At 53.6% G+C, this 12,793-nt stretch overlaps 7 protein-coding genes across 7 annotated transcripts; 4 read left to right on the top strand and 3 right to left on the bottom strand. All coding sequences in view use genetic code 12, as the record gives it.

Moving 5' to 3' along the window:
- Positions 1-2,054: 2,054 nt before the first annotated feature.
- On the top strand, positions 2,055-3,554 carry DIURU_004055 (C2H2-type zinc finger protein; the record flags this gene model as incomplete). Its single annotated transcript, XM_034156886.1, has 1 exon — positions 2,055-3,554. One exon carries the CDS (start codon positions 2,055-2,057, stop codon positions 3,552-3,554), a length of 1,500 nt encoding a protein of 499 aa, XP_034011076.1.
- A 1,181-nt stretch (positions 3,555-4,735) lies between these two features.
- On the top strand, positions 4,736-5,026 carry DIURU_004056 (uncharacterized protein; the record flags this gene model as incomplete). The annotated part of the gene is made up of 1 exon (XM_034156887.1): positions 4,736-5,026. The coding sequence occupies one exon, from the start codon at positions 4,736-4,738 to the stop codon at positions 5,024-5,026; it is 291 nt and encodes a 96-aa protein (XP_034011077.1).
- A 686-nt stretch (positions 5,027-5,712) lies between these two features.
- Positions 5,713-7,437, bottom strand: DIURU_004057 (uncharacterized protein; the record flags this gene model as incomplete). Its single annotated transcript, XM_034156888.1, has 1 exon — positions 5,713-7,437. One exon carries the CDS (start codon positions 7,435-7,437, stop codon positions 5,713-5,715), a length of 1,725 nt encoding a protein of 574 aa, XP_034011078.1.
- A 169-nt stretch (positions 7,438-7,606) lies between these two features.
- DIURU_004058 (uncharacterized protein) lies at positions 7,607-8,356 on the bottom strand (the record flags this gene model as incomplete). The annotated part of the gene is made up of 1 exon (XM_034156889.1): positions 7,607-8,356. The coding sequence occupies one exon, from the start codon at positions 8,354-8,356 to the stop codon at positions 7,607-7,609; it is 750 nt and encodes a 249-aa protein (XP_034011079.1).
- A 452-nt stretch (positions 8,357-8,808) lies between these two features.
- Positions 8,809-10,329, top strand: NMD3 (ribosome-binding protein; the record flags this gene model as incomplete). Its single annotated transcript, XM_034156890.1, has 1 exon — positions 8,809-10,329. The coding sequence occupies one exon, from the start codon at positions 8,809-8,811 to the stop codon at positions 10,327-10,329; it is 1,521 nt and encodes a 506-aa protein (XP_034011080.1).
- A 334-nt stretch (positions 10,330-10,663) lies between these two features.
- On the bottom strand, positions 10,664-11,068 carry DIURU_004060 (uncharacterized protein; the record flags this gene model as incomplete). The annotated part of the gene is made up of 1 exon (XM_034156892.1): positions 10,664-11,068. One exon carries the CDS (start codon positions 11,066-11,068, stop codon positions 10,664-10,666), a length of 405 nt encoding a protein of 134 aa, XP_034011081.1.
- Positions 11,069-11,481: 413 nt separating this feature from the next.
- Positions 11,482-12,483, top strand: SPT3 (transcriptional regulator; the record flags this gene model as incomplete). Its single annotated transcript, XM_034156893.1, has 1 exon — positions 11,482-12,483. One exon carries the CDS (start codon positions 11,482-11,484, stop codon positions 12,481-12,483), a length of 1,002 nt encoding a protein of 333 aa, XP_034011082.1.
- Positions 12,484-12,793: the final 310 nt, after the last annotated feature.

Below are 12,793 nucleotides of genomic sequence, written 5' to 3' on the forward strand. Positions count from 1 at the left end.
CGTGTCGCTGTCGCCCCGTACCTGAATACCGAGCGCAATTTCAGCCACCGGCGCAGGTGGTAAACGTCAGTGTCTGTTTGTCAGCTGATTGCCGATCAGTGTCTGCTTCTGTCATTTGTTAAAAGTCTCCGTGAGCGAAGTTTGTGGTATTGTGTTCGGACGCTCGTCACTCGGGGAGCGTTCCGGGCGCACCGATGCCGCCGGGATTACGTGCGATGTAATGCGCGGCAAGGTTGCTTCGTTGAATATGTCGAGGGGGGGTGACAAATGCGGGACCAATTGTGTAATTCGCACTCTGGTCAGCCTCGAGACGTGTGATCACCCGGTAGCCGACAACAAAGCGAAATTTCGGAAGCGGAAATGGGAAAGGACGAGAATTTTAACGACACTCAACGACACTCGTATTCGCGCCACCATGGGGGGGAGAGACGCGTTTGTATCCGCAATCGCCAGCACCTGGCGCGGGCGACTGCGCGAGTAGCCGGGGCTGCTTTTGCAAAAGTGAAGGAGGCTTGACGGCGCCAGCGATCACCACTGGCAGCCATGGGGGGCAAAACCTACTTGAGAGAACGCGGGGTGGCGGTGATGGGCTACGTCATCAAGGCGATACACGTTTCCGCCGGTCATGCTCTGGAACTGGCAGAACACGGCTTGCACCGGTGAGGGGAAACGTGAACAGCCACAGGGTGGCTAGTGCCGGTCCAGGGAGTAGGGTGACGCCACCGGGGTCGGGGGGGTCACGCTGCCAGAAAGAAGATTTATTCCATAATACAGCTTCTGGCCCAATGCTCACGTCTCTCCTCTGCCATAAAAAGGCATAGACAATAAGCCCGTGGAGGATGGTCCGCATGGAGCAACATAGATAATATTCCAGACCAAATGCTCGACGAGTGATTCATTTCCTTGACTAATAAATTAATAAGAAGGGTAACGGGCACCTATTGGCCAAAATTGTAGGGTGTTGACAAAAATGGAATATTGCAGTGATCAATCACCACACTCTAATTAATCTCGCCGGTAATGATACCGTTCCTCTAAAACGCTTTATGATGAGTGACCAAGCGCTCATAACCATAATTGTCCACTGTAACCAGAATTTTCCTGCCCAAACCGGAAGCCCGCTGCATCCCTTGGCTGAGGTAAGCCGGGACCACAAGGTGATATGCAATGCGCGCGATGTCGATTGCGCCCCGCCCGCAAAACCCTAATAAATAATTAAGCCCCCCGATCACACCCGCCTCACCCTTGCCGCCGATTGGTCGGCCCCCCACCCTCCACGCCAAAAGCCACCGAGTAGACCCCCATCACCCACCCCCATATGTAGCCAGTCTCTGCCACGACACCAGCAGATGAGACACCCATCCAACACTGGGTCGGCAGTGTAGTCATGGGCACGGAACTCCGTTTGCCACCGCAATCGTGCCTCGGTCACCCCTCCCCACTAGCCACACCTCGCCAGACCAATTAAATGTCGGAGCATAAACAGTGTGCGTACGGCGAGCATGAGAGAAAAAAAAAAGAAAAAAAAAGAAACAGAAAAAAGGGGCACGGTACCGGAATCCTACAAGAAAAGGCGCTGCGCCGAGGATTAAATTTGTCACCGCACACGCCACCCGCCCGTACCACACGCTACTTCCCCCCGCCACTCCAGCGACAGAGGCTTTTTTAATCTTTCTATTCTTTTCATCCGGACCACTGGTGCCGTCGTGCTCTCCTGTTCTTCAGAGTATACGTCACCACCTTTGCCTGGCCTCATCCGCGCGACGTTTTTTTCCGTGGCCCAATTTGTTTATTTGAGCGACCGCCGGATCCCATCCGATTTCCCTGGCACCCACTACGTCTTGGGACGGTTTCTGGTACTGAACTGACCGTCCACTCTGGCGAGACCTCTGTCGATCTTCGCTAACTTTGACCAGCTTTTCGTGCTCCCTGACCAGACGTCGTTAGTGGAGCCGGTTGTGCCGACGTCCCCCGAGTCGCCTTTCCTAGTCCCTGCGTCCCCGTTGTGGGAGTTCTCGCCCGAGAGCTTCACAACACCACTTCATCAATATCCTATGACTGCAAAAGCCACCAGCAAACCGCTTGTGCCCAAGGTCGAGGCCGCGCTGGCGATCGACGCCGTCGCCGTCGATGCCCCGCCGCGCGACCACCAAATGAACGGGCTGGCCTCCGGACTGAGTAACGGGCTGGACCCGCTGCTGGCCGTCGTGCTGACGCTGCTGTCGGGCGACGACGAGCGCCTGAGCGACAACAAGTCCGACGAGCTGATGAAACGGCTCCTGAAACTGGGGCTCCCCAAAAAATACTTTTGCAAGTCGTGTAATCAAGGGTTCACTCGCAAACACAATATGATCCTGCACGAGCTCATTCACCTGACGGTGAAGCCCCACCAGTGTCTGGTGTGTCTGCTAAAGTTCCGCCGCATCCACGACCTTAAACGTCACGAAAAACTCCACACCGGCGAGAAGCCCCACGTGTGCAAACGGTGCAACAAAAAGTTCACCCGCAACGACGCTCTCGCCCGACATCAAAACCTGCCCAACGCCTGTATCCCCGTGCGCGATCGCGACTCTCCCGACGATTCCAGCAGCGGTAGTGGTAGCGGCAACGGCTCGAGCTCCGCCGACAGCAATAACACGCGGGCGCTGCTGCAGCGGCCGCTGGCCCTGCTGGAGTTGCTGCTGGAGAACTTGGCCAAAGTGACGGCGGCGGCAGCAGAAGCAGCGCCGACGGCAACTCCCCTCAAGTCGGAGCTGGTCGATACTCAGCTGACGCCGCAGGCGCTGCTCCCCCAGCCGCAGCTTCTGGCGCGTCCTTCTAAACTGCATTTCACTCTGAGCTTCGACAAGCCCGATTTTAAGTCCGACTTCACGGCGCTGCCGCTGGCGCCGGCGGTGCCGGCGTCGCACCTTCAGCAGCTGAACCACGAGTACCTGAACTATAACCGCATCAACGACTTGCCCCAGCCGAAACGGGTGCTGCTGATGGTGTTCCCCAATAATCCCTATCTGCAGTTTGTGCCGCCGGTGCTCCACAACCCGCCCACGGCGCAAAACGGCCACCAGTCCCAGTTGGTGCCGCTGATGGTGTTGGACAATAATGCCGCCAACGGCACCGCCAACGGCTCGGTGCCGCCGCCGCCGAATCCTTCTGCCAGTACCGTTGCCGCCACCTCCAGTGGTGCCCTCGCGCTGACGACGTCACCCGACGCCGCCGGGGCGCCGCCGCTGCTACTGCCCACCAAGACTCATGCCGAGGTGTCGTTGGACACCGGCAAGTACGTCCCTCTCGAGAAGTACCAGGACCTCCTCAAGTACGTCAAGAAGATGGAGACGGAAGTGCGTACTCAGCGTGAACGCATCCAGGAGCTTGAGCGGCTGGCCAATGAGCAGAAGATCATCGTGCGCTATCTTGAGGACCGCGAGCATGACCTGCGTCGCACCCACGATAACCACAAGAAGCACACCAAGAGCTCGGACCTGGACGACCTGATGGAGAAACCGGCGCTGAAGCGGCGAGGGCTCGACGACGACGACGAGGAAACCAGCGAGTAGGCTCGTCGTGGCTCTCAGCCTCACTCCTGCCACCAGCATTTTGACCCCCACCCGCCGCTCGCTAATTGTCATATTCCTCCTGGGCGGTAGTGGGGGACGATGTATCGTGGTGGGGTACAAGTATAGTTGGAGTATCGTTTGACAGTTATCGCGTTGAACAAGTATAGTTGGACAGATATAGTGTACAAATATAACTTTGACAAATAGAACTTCGAACAAATAGAATATTGGACAGACATAGGTGAACAAATATAATGTTGTGGTTTCAAGTGTCGACACGTGTGTAGGCTGACCAATTGGTCGATTTGAAACAGGGCCCATGGCGGCGATATTGGAAAATAGGGGTGTGGCGGCGGCGAGAGTCGAACCGCGCGGGATTTCGGTCCCCGCCGGGGCCGAGGCTAGACGGAAACCCCAGTGGTGGCAAGCGATACCTGGTGCCACCGTGAGGTCACTGTCTCTGTTTGAGCCGTCGCTTTCTTAAGTGACCAATAGTGGTGAGACATCTGAGACCATTTGTTTATAAGTGGCCACATGCCCAGGGAAAAGGGGTAAGCAACCGAGCCACCCCGGCCTCCCCAAACAGCACCACGCTGGCCCCAACAGGCGGCGACGATAACCCGCCATTTTGCCACCACCAACCGGTGGAAAATAACGCCATCAGCGACGACGGGGCGTGGGGAAAGGGATAGTCAAGAGGAGAAATAAAATTTTAATTCGCCATAACCCTTGCGGCTGTGTGCAGGTCACTCGCCACAAACTAGGGCAAGCGGCAGCCATATTTGTTTACCTCCTGCAGGTAGCCAAAAGCATGTCTCACTTGATTGTCGATCCCTACCCTGGTCAATGTTGTCGCCTGTGTTGGTGAATCAGTGCCGCCACCGTTACCCTTCCGGCGATGATAAAAATTGTCGGCACCGTCCTTGTGGATCTCCTCAGAAACTTCAGTCGATGAATAGCCACGGATACCCCAATCAGATGACCCTATAATGCAATGATCATTCCTTTGAGTTTAATGACGAGCCCGGTATTTGCTTAAGTCTGAAACTGATTCCAGTTTAGCGTTTGTATTCCCCCTCTTATTCTCTTATGGCTGGTGTCGCTACATTGAGTACACGCAGGCGAATGGTGTATCCATACCACAGCCATGGCGAAAATTCATAAATGAAGGCCAACTTTTCATGCTTGTTGATCTAGTGTCAATTGCTAGTTCTGATCTGGTGCCTACTGTCAGTGGATCTGGCAATGACGACCTTTTGGAAGACTTAATCTCAGTTATCTCAGACGACGACGACAACTTGCTTACTATCGAGTGCTACCGACAGCTTGCAAGCAACGATGACATCCCTTTTGTGAAAATTCATCATTTGGACCCACCCAACCCCATCATTTTGCCGTCCAAAAGCGGTTCACCTTACGACAACATCCATCTTTTGCAGCTGGTCACAAACGCCTACGGTTTCCATCGTTAAAGCGAGTAAGTTGACCTCATGGAGGGATGTCTATTGGACGGATGAGCATGAAGTAATTGTACGTAAGGGCTTGGAGAATAGTACGGGACTGAGGGCAAGAGAGGCGATCGTAGAGGAATTTGCCGCTTTCAATATCTCCATTCCCTCAAAGTTGGTGTACTACTTAGCCTACCACTATGATTTCATTGTGCTCGAAAATTGCATTCATCACAGTTTGGCGAATGGAATACAATATGCCTACGAGTGCTTTGAATATGAATTGCAATTTGAAGAAATCGTCCCTGATGTTCAACAAAGTCTATACGAACAACTTGATATATTGTTGCCGCAAAATATTGTGTGGTGGGCGTGTGAATTCATCCGCCACATTTCGAAGCGAGAGGATGAGTTTGATGTGGTTGTAATTGATTACCAATCTATTTGAATTGGAGATATTCGAGGTTGCTATTTAACTTGGGAGATATGGAGAATCATTCACAAGTTGTCTGAAAATCAGAATCTTGAACTCCAATAGAAAAACTCAATACAATCTTCACCGTAATAATTTTTGATACAATTAACTGGTGACCGAATAGATTACATGAGACTGTTCGTTCATTACTATTCAGGGAAATGATCTTGTTGACACTGGATTTTTTAGTATTGACCCCGAATTAGGCAGTATCAAAGGATTAGTGTTGCCCGGCCTATATGTCGTTGAGCTCGTCGAGCAATGACTTCATCTCGGCCACCGTCAACCGCGAGCGCAACTCCGTTCTTTCTCCGACGTAAAGATCTCTCATGAACGCCCACACTTTAATCATTCTTGCAAGCTTAGGCAGTGATCTAAGAGGTATACGCAACCCATCTTTGCACTTTAAGACATCAATTGCCCCCTTCCCTAGAAGTACGCCTCCTTTAATGAAGGCATCATCTTCTTCAAAATCACAGGCATTATATTCTTCAAAATCACAGGCAACATCTTCTTCAAAATGACAATCGTGTGGGATTTTGCCAACATTAATCACTGCAGGAATGGCGTCCAGCATCAGCGAGGTAACTTTTTGGTTATCGTAAAGCATCATGGGCTTATTGATACCTTTAGGAGCATAAAAAGCTTTTACGGCAACTGACTGGCCGCTGTTATCCACCACCTTGAGTGTCCCAGTTCCTTCAACAACGATCTCGCCCCAAGGCACTTTCGCAACGTACGGCGAGGTCTTTTTGAACTTACTTATCACCAGCCGCAGCACGACAAATGAGCACGAATCGGTGAATGTCAAAAAAGCCATAGGACCCCGAGATTCGATTCTGGTGAGCACAACTTGGCTTATGACACTAGCGAATGTAAGTATGATTCTTGAAACGTCTAGTTTAGAATCGTGAAGGCGGGGAATAGCGAGAAAAACGTCAACAAGTTGCGGCCCTACTTGAAGAATTAGGTCAGTGCTATCGTCATAGTCGTCAAAAGGGTATTCTTGGAATCGTTCAAACGTCAGGTGAATCATCGCAACCGTTTTTTCCTCGGAAGACAGAGGCTGGGAGCTACCATCGGCAAATTCACGGCAATAATTCGTGAGTAAATTGATACCCCGAGCCAAGTGATCAGAAATCAATTGCAGCCTTGCCATATTTCTATCATCAGGCACCGAGCTTCGTGATGTCTGCGTTTCATTATCGTAACCAAAAAAATCGTGTGTTTCCAACACAGACTTTGTGCGCGGCTTGAAGCGTTCCCACTCCGTATCGGTGGTGCCTTGGGATGAAACTGAAGGAGGACTACCCCACCATGGTTCGTATAAGTCACTCAAGTGCTTAGATTTCCAGGCAGCAATTTCATTATCATCAGTGTAAACCAACGATGGGAGAGTATTCAAAAGTAACAAGATCTTCCCTCGAACTTGACCCCTGGCCATCAGTTTATACTTAACGGGAGTCTCCAAGCCTTCGATTATTGTGTTGAAGTCATCAAGGACAGTCTGGAAGTGTTCGGGGTAAGTGGTGATGTTGGGAAACAAGTTGATGGCGATCTTGGCAGTGGTGGTGGGTTCCAAGTGATCGACCAAGCGGTACAGTTTCTTAAGCAAATGCAAGACGTTCAGAACACTGTCGAGGTTACCTGCCTCGTACTTGACGTCACCGACTTCGTTGACGAATGCAGCGGCCAATTCTTGGACGACAACAGTCTTTTGAATATTAGATAAGTTCAGTTGGGCCAGGGCATTGATATCGATCGAAATCCGATTAGCGGTGGTGGGAAGCACCTGGTCCACCCATTGTTTGAGGTAGGCGTTGAACGATTCGGTATAACCTTCGACATCAGCTCGGAAAGCAGCGTCTTTCAACCGAGAGAGCTTATCAAGGAGATCCTCGGGTGATTGGATTAGGGGTAGTAAACGCATTTTAGGGTCCAGTTGCGGTGGTTCCAGCATGATTGCGAGGAGAAAAGCACAGGGGTGGCGAGGGGTGGATGATTATACCTCCCATCGACAAGTGTCGGGACTGAGCAGACACTTACTTGCCATTTGGAGATCATTGAGGTAACTCGAGCACAGTGGTTGCCCTTGACGATATGCTAATCCAACGATTGTTGAGACGCCATCACCCCGAGAAGCTGGTGTTGGCGACGTCTTCCAACTCGGCGTAGGCCCCGTTCAACGCCGACAGCGGCGGCTGTTCCGGGATAAGCTGGTCCAACTGGCTGATCTCTTGTTTCAATAACACGTACTGGCGGCGAAGCGACTCAAGGTCGGCGTACTTGGCCCGGTAGTCTTCAGCTAAACCCTGGTAGCGGTGCTCAAGCGCCTGGAGCAGCCGCAGCTTCAGCTCAAACGCAGCGATCGTCGCTGCCTGGGAAGCGATTATCTGTTTCTGTTTGTCGATCTCGTCGTGGAGGAGAGCTTCCCTCAGCTGGTGGTGACTAAGCTTGTCCACGGCTTGGGTTAGCCGGAGTAATTGTGCCCCGATGTCATTGACGTCACCATCGGCGATGACTTCGGCTCGTAATTGGTCAAACTTGGCGATGAGATCGTGGATATCCTGCTTGGTGGCGTTACCCTCGGTGGTGACCTCGTTGGAGTACTCGGCGATCTCGGCCACGAGCCGCTGGAGGCTCAGGTTATTGTGTTTGGACCGCTCCCAAAGCTCGCCGACATCGACCCCGGTCTGCTTGGTTTGCGCCTCAATGGTTTCCAAGAGGGTTTTGATGTCGTGCCACTGAGGGTCCGTCGGGGGCGAAGGATGCGTCGTCGCCGGCGTTGGTGGTGACGGCAGGGGACTACCCGTCCGTCGTGCTGCTACCGGTCGGAGTGCCAGGCGGAAATCAACGTGGTGGTCGCCTCTGGTGGTCATAAACGGATAGAGAGCAGTGTTGTTGATGTGTTTGCCGTACGCGACCCTTTAAATGTAGATGGCGAGAAAGTGGGTAAATTTTGAGGAAAACACCATTACCAGGACCCCCAGGCGTTGCTGTCGAGAAAATTATAGCCATTAAACTCGGGTTGATTCCGAGAAAATGATAGCTATTAGACTAGGGTTAATTTCGATACTAAAGCCTCGACTATAATACTTGCAATTGTAGGTTCCAATTACCAGCTTTCAAAAAAACCAAAAAAAACATGATTTTTCCAATTTATAAGATGAAACATGACACAAGTTTCGACTAACTAAAATCATCAAAGAAATGATCATTTAATGTGGCGGTAGTCGTCGCTGGTAGTAGATTATCGGTGTCGTTTCTTACCTGCAGTACGCCTGCCTCATAAGTGCGATGCGATGCCATTATCGTACGCATCCCTACCACGATGAATAACCAAATGATGGGAGGCGGCGGCGTTGCCACCGTGCTCTGCTGCAACTGCGGGGTGCCCATGGACGGGCTGCTTGGCCTCGCCATGTGCTACGACTGCATCAAGCTCAACGTCGACATCACCGAGGGGATCCCCCGCGAAGCCAACGTCCTGTTCTGCCGCAACTGCGAGCGGTTTTTACAGCCTCCCGGCCAGTGGATCCGGGCCGAGTTGGAGCTGAGAGAGTTGTTGGCCCTCTGTTTGCGCCGGTTGAAGGGGCTCAACAAGGTGAGGCTCATCGACGCCCTGTTCATCTGGACCGAGCCCCACTCGCGGCGGATCCGGGTCAAAGTCACCGTCCAGGGGGAGGCGATGGGCAACACCATTGTCCAGCAGACGTTTGAGGTTGAGTACGTGGTGGTGGCGATGCAGTGTCCCGACTGTGCCAAGCTGTACACCGTGAACACGTGGAAGGCGACGGTGCAGATCCGCCAGAAAGTGCCCCACAAGCGGACGTTTTTGTACCTTGAGCAGTTGATTTTGAAGCACAACGCCCACGTCGACACCATTCTGATCCAGGAGCTGAAGGACGGGCTCGATTTCTTCTATTCCCAGAAAAACCACGCGGTGAAAATGGTCGACTTCTTGCTGGCGGTGGCGCCGATCAAGCTGAAACAGCTGAGCGAGCTCATCAGCATCGACACCCAGCTGGGCAACTCGCTGTACAAGTTTTCCTACTCGATCGAGATCGCCCCCATCTGCCGCGACGACCTCGTCGTGTTGCCGAAAAAGCTTGCCCACGCCATGGGCAACATCCTGAGACTTGTCCTCTGTTCCAAAGTGACGAACCTGCTCCAGTTCTTGGACGTCAACACCCTCCAGACCGCCGACCTCCAGGCCGGGGTCTACTGGCGGGCGCCGTTCGCGTCGCTTTTGGACGTGTCCCAGTTGGTGGAGTTTATCGTGTTGGACGTCGAGCCCACCGGCGACCAACGGGGCCGCTGGGTGCTTGCCGACGTCGAGGTGTGCCGCGCCGCCGACATGGGGGTTAATGACCACACCTTCTACGTGCGCACCCACTTGGGGGCGATCGTCCACCCGGGGGACCTGGTGATGGGGTACTACTTGGCCAACACCAACTTCAACCTGGAGTTGTGGGACGAGCTCGACACCGCCAACTTGCCCGAGGTGGTGCTTGTCAAGAAGCACTACCACCGCAAGAACCTGAAGAAGAAGCTGCGCCAGTGGAAGCTCAAGCGGATGGCGCGCGAGCACCAGGACATCGTCGCCCACGACGACTCCCGCCTGGCCCGCCAGGACCAGGAACGCGCCGAGCGCGACTACGAGTTGTTCTTACAGGAGTTGGAGGAGGACGACGAGTTGCGCCAGACGATCAACTTGTACAAGAGCGGCGCCGCTGCCCCTGGTGCTGCTGGTGGTGCCGCCGCCGACGACGACATGGACGACGACGACGTCGCCCCTGAAGTGGGGCTCGACGAGTTGTTGGACGAGCTTGATGACATGAACTTGGAATAGACGGTACCGTCGCCCACCGCTACCGGTAGACGTTATGAGCAGGGGTACGGCCCCCCATTTACGAATAGAGATCGCTATGTAGCTAAATCACGTGATAATTTCACCATTACTGAAGTTGATAGTGTAACATGCTTGACAGATACTTGTAACCCTCTGGTCAAATGCTGGCTAATTTTCGTAAAAAGAAGTTATAATCATTATCAGGATTAATTAAGGTATGTTTTAACTGGTAGATTTACCCGTATCTGATGATCCATTTATTGTTCGTTTACACAACTACCAATTGTTTACGGTGGTCGTCATTTCACTATGTACAGGGGTGAGTTGGCGAGAGTCACCGCCACGGGTTCCACCCGCGGACGCCGTCCCGCCGGTCCTGGCGTTTCTTCTTCAGAAAGTCCTTGCGGCACTCGCGGTAGGCGTCGAAGAAGTCCTGGCACACCAAGCGGTCGTCCTGGTTGCGCAAGATGCAGTCCAACAGTGCCTGGCGAGACTGCTCACAGGGGTCGTAGAACTTGCTTGGCTCCTTCGTCAGCCACCGGTACTTGTGGCGATGGTTTTCGGGGTTATCCGGGTAGAACTTGTAGGCGCCGTCCTTGGTGAAGTCGACCTTGCTCTTGTCCATCTCCACTGCGTCCGACTTGAGGTGGGGCGAGCCGTCACGAGCGGCGCCATCGCCAGCGGCGGGTGGGGGCAGCTGGGGGTCGCCGAGGGGCGGGGTTGATTCAGCAGCGGCCATGGCCTTTGAAATGGTGGGTCAGTGCGCACAAACAGTTAGCGCCGGGAGTCGCGGTGCCGGCGTCGGAATAAATTCCGACAAATACAGGTAGGAGTGGTACTTATGGTCATTCTATGGTTCAATTCGATAATTAGGAGAAGCCTGAAATTTATCAATCTTACCGATCACAGATAGAGTAGTGCTTCTACGTATTCAGATTTAACTCTATCTGAGTCGTAACATCCTCCACCACGACGTCTTGCTTTATTTGAGATACTGTATTTTCACCTCTCACAAAACAATAAGTAAATGTCTTAATCAATTTAATCTATAATTATATTGTATCACATGACTTATGTTTCATTTGCCCACCCTTTTGTTTTCCTTCGAGGCCTGTTTTTTGTGCGAACTCTGACTACGGGTCGTCGGGCACCATGGCGGACTCGAAGTTTAAGTACAAGATCGAGATCCAGCAGATGATGTTTGTCACGGGGGAGGTGAACGACCCCCCGGTGGAGACGACGAACATCATCGAGGAGATCGTGCGGGGCCAGGTGATCGAGATCCTCCTCCAGGCGACGAAGACGGCCGCCCTCCGCGGCACCAAGCTGATCGCCCCCGAGGACGTCATCTTCCTCATCCGCCACGACAAGGCCAAAGTCAACCGGTTGCGGACGTACTTGCTGTGGAAGGACGTCCGCAAGAACGCCAAGGACCAGGAGAACGGCGGCACCGAAGGGCTCATTGAGGGCGACGCCGGCGGCGGCGGCGGCGGCGCTAGTGGCAGCGGCGCTGCTGGCGCCGCTAACCCGGCCTCCGACCTGGCCAAGATGTTGAGCCGCTACAAAAAGCTGAAGATCCGCCTTCCGTGGGAGCTCCAGTTCATGTTCAGCGAACAGCACTTGGAGACGGCGGAGGAGCTGGAGCAGATCGACGACGACGAGAAGGCGGCGTCGTTGGCGCTGTTGAAGCGGTTGAAGATGGCGGACGACCGCACCCGCAACATGACCAAGGAGGAGTACGTCCACTGGTCCGAGTGCCGCCAGGCCAGTTTCACCTTCCGCAAGGCCAAGCGGTTTCGCGAGTGGGCCCACATCGCCCAGCTCTGCGACCTGCGCCCCAACGACGACGTCATCGACATCTTGGGCTTTTTGACGTTCGAGATTGTGTGTCTGCTCACCGAGGAGGCGATGGCGATCAAAAACCTGGAGGAACGCCTTCACCAGTTGAAGCTGAAGGAGGAGAAGGTCAAGGACAGCAAGCCCAAGCAGCAGAAGCGCAAGTACTTGTTCGACAAGCCCGACGAGTTGGCCAAGCCCATCATGCCCTACCACATCGAGGAGGCGTGGCGGCGGCTCCAGGCGAGCGACTTCAAGCACGTCGCCGCCCGGTCGTTTGGCGGCGGCCGCATTAAGAACCGCACCCGCCTCATCTAGCGGGATAGCTGTGGCTAACCGACGGAGACCAGTTCAGCGAAGATGGTACCAGCGTAATCTACACGATACAAAATGGCCAAATTCCTTCGCGGATAATGGTCACACCTATAACTACAGTGAATACCGGACCCGGAGAACGAGTAAGGAACCGGTTCGAGAAATTGACTCGGCGATCGCGCTGGAAGCGGTTAATGGGGTCGGCCACCACGTCAACGGCAGCGATGCTTCATGCTGGACTAGGGTTGTCGTTTTTCGGGGGACAACTTGGGGCCGGTGTGAGTCAGACGTGGTAGTACTACCACGCTGATAG

This window comes from Diutina rugosa, assembly GCF_008704595.1.
Source record: "Diutina rugosa strain CBS 613 chromosome Unknown scaffold13_size251220, whole genome shotgun sequence".
In the NCBI taxonomy this organism is placed as follows: Eukaryota; Fungi; Ascomycota; class Pichiomycetes; order Serinales; family Debaryomycetaceae; genus Diutina; species Diutina rugosa.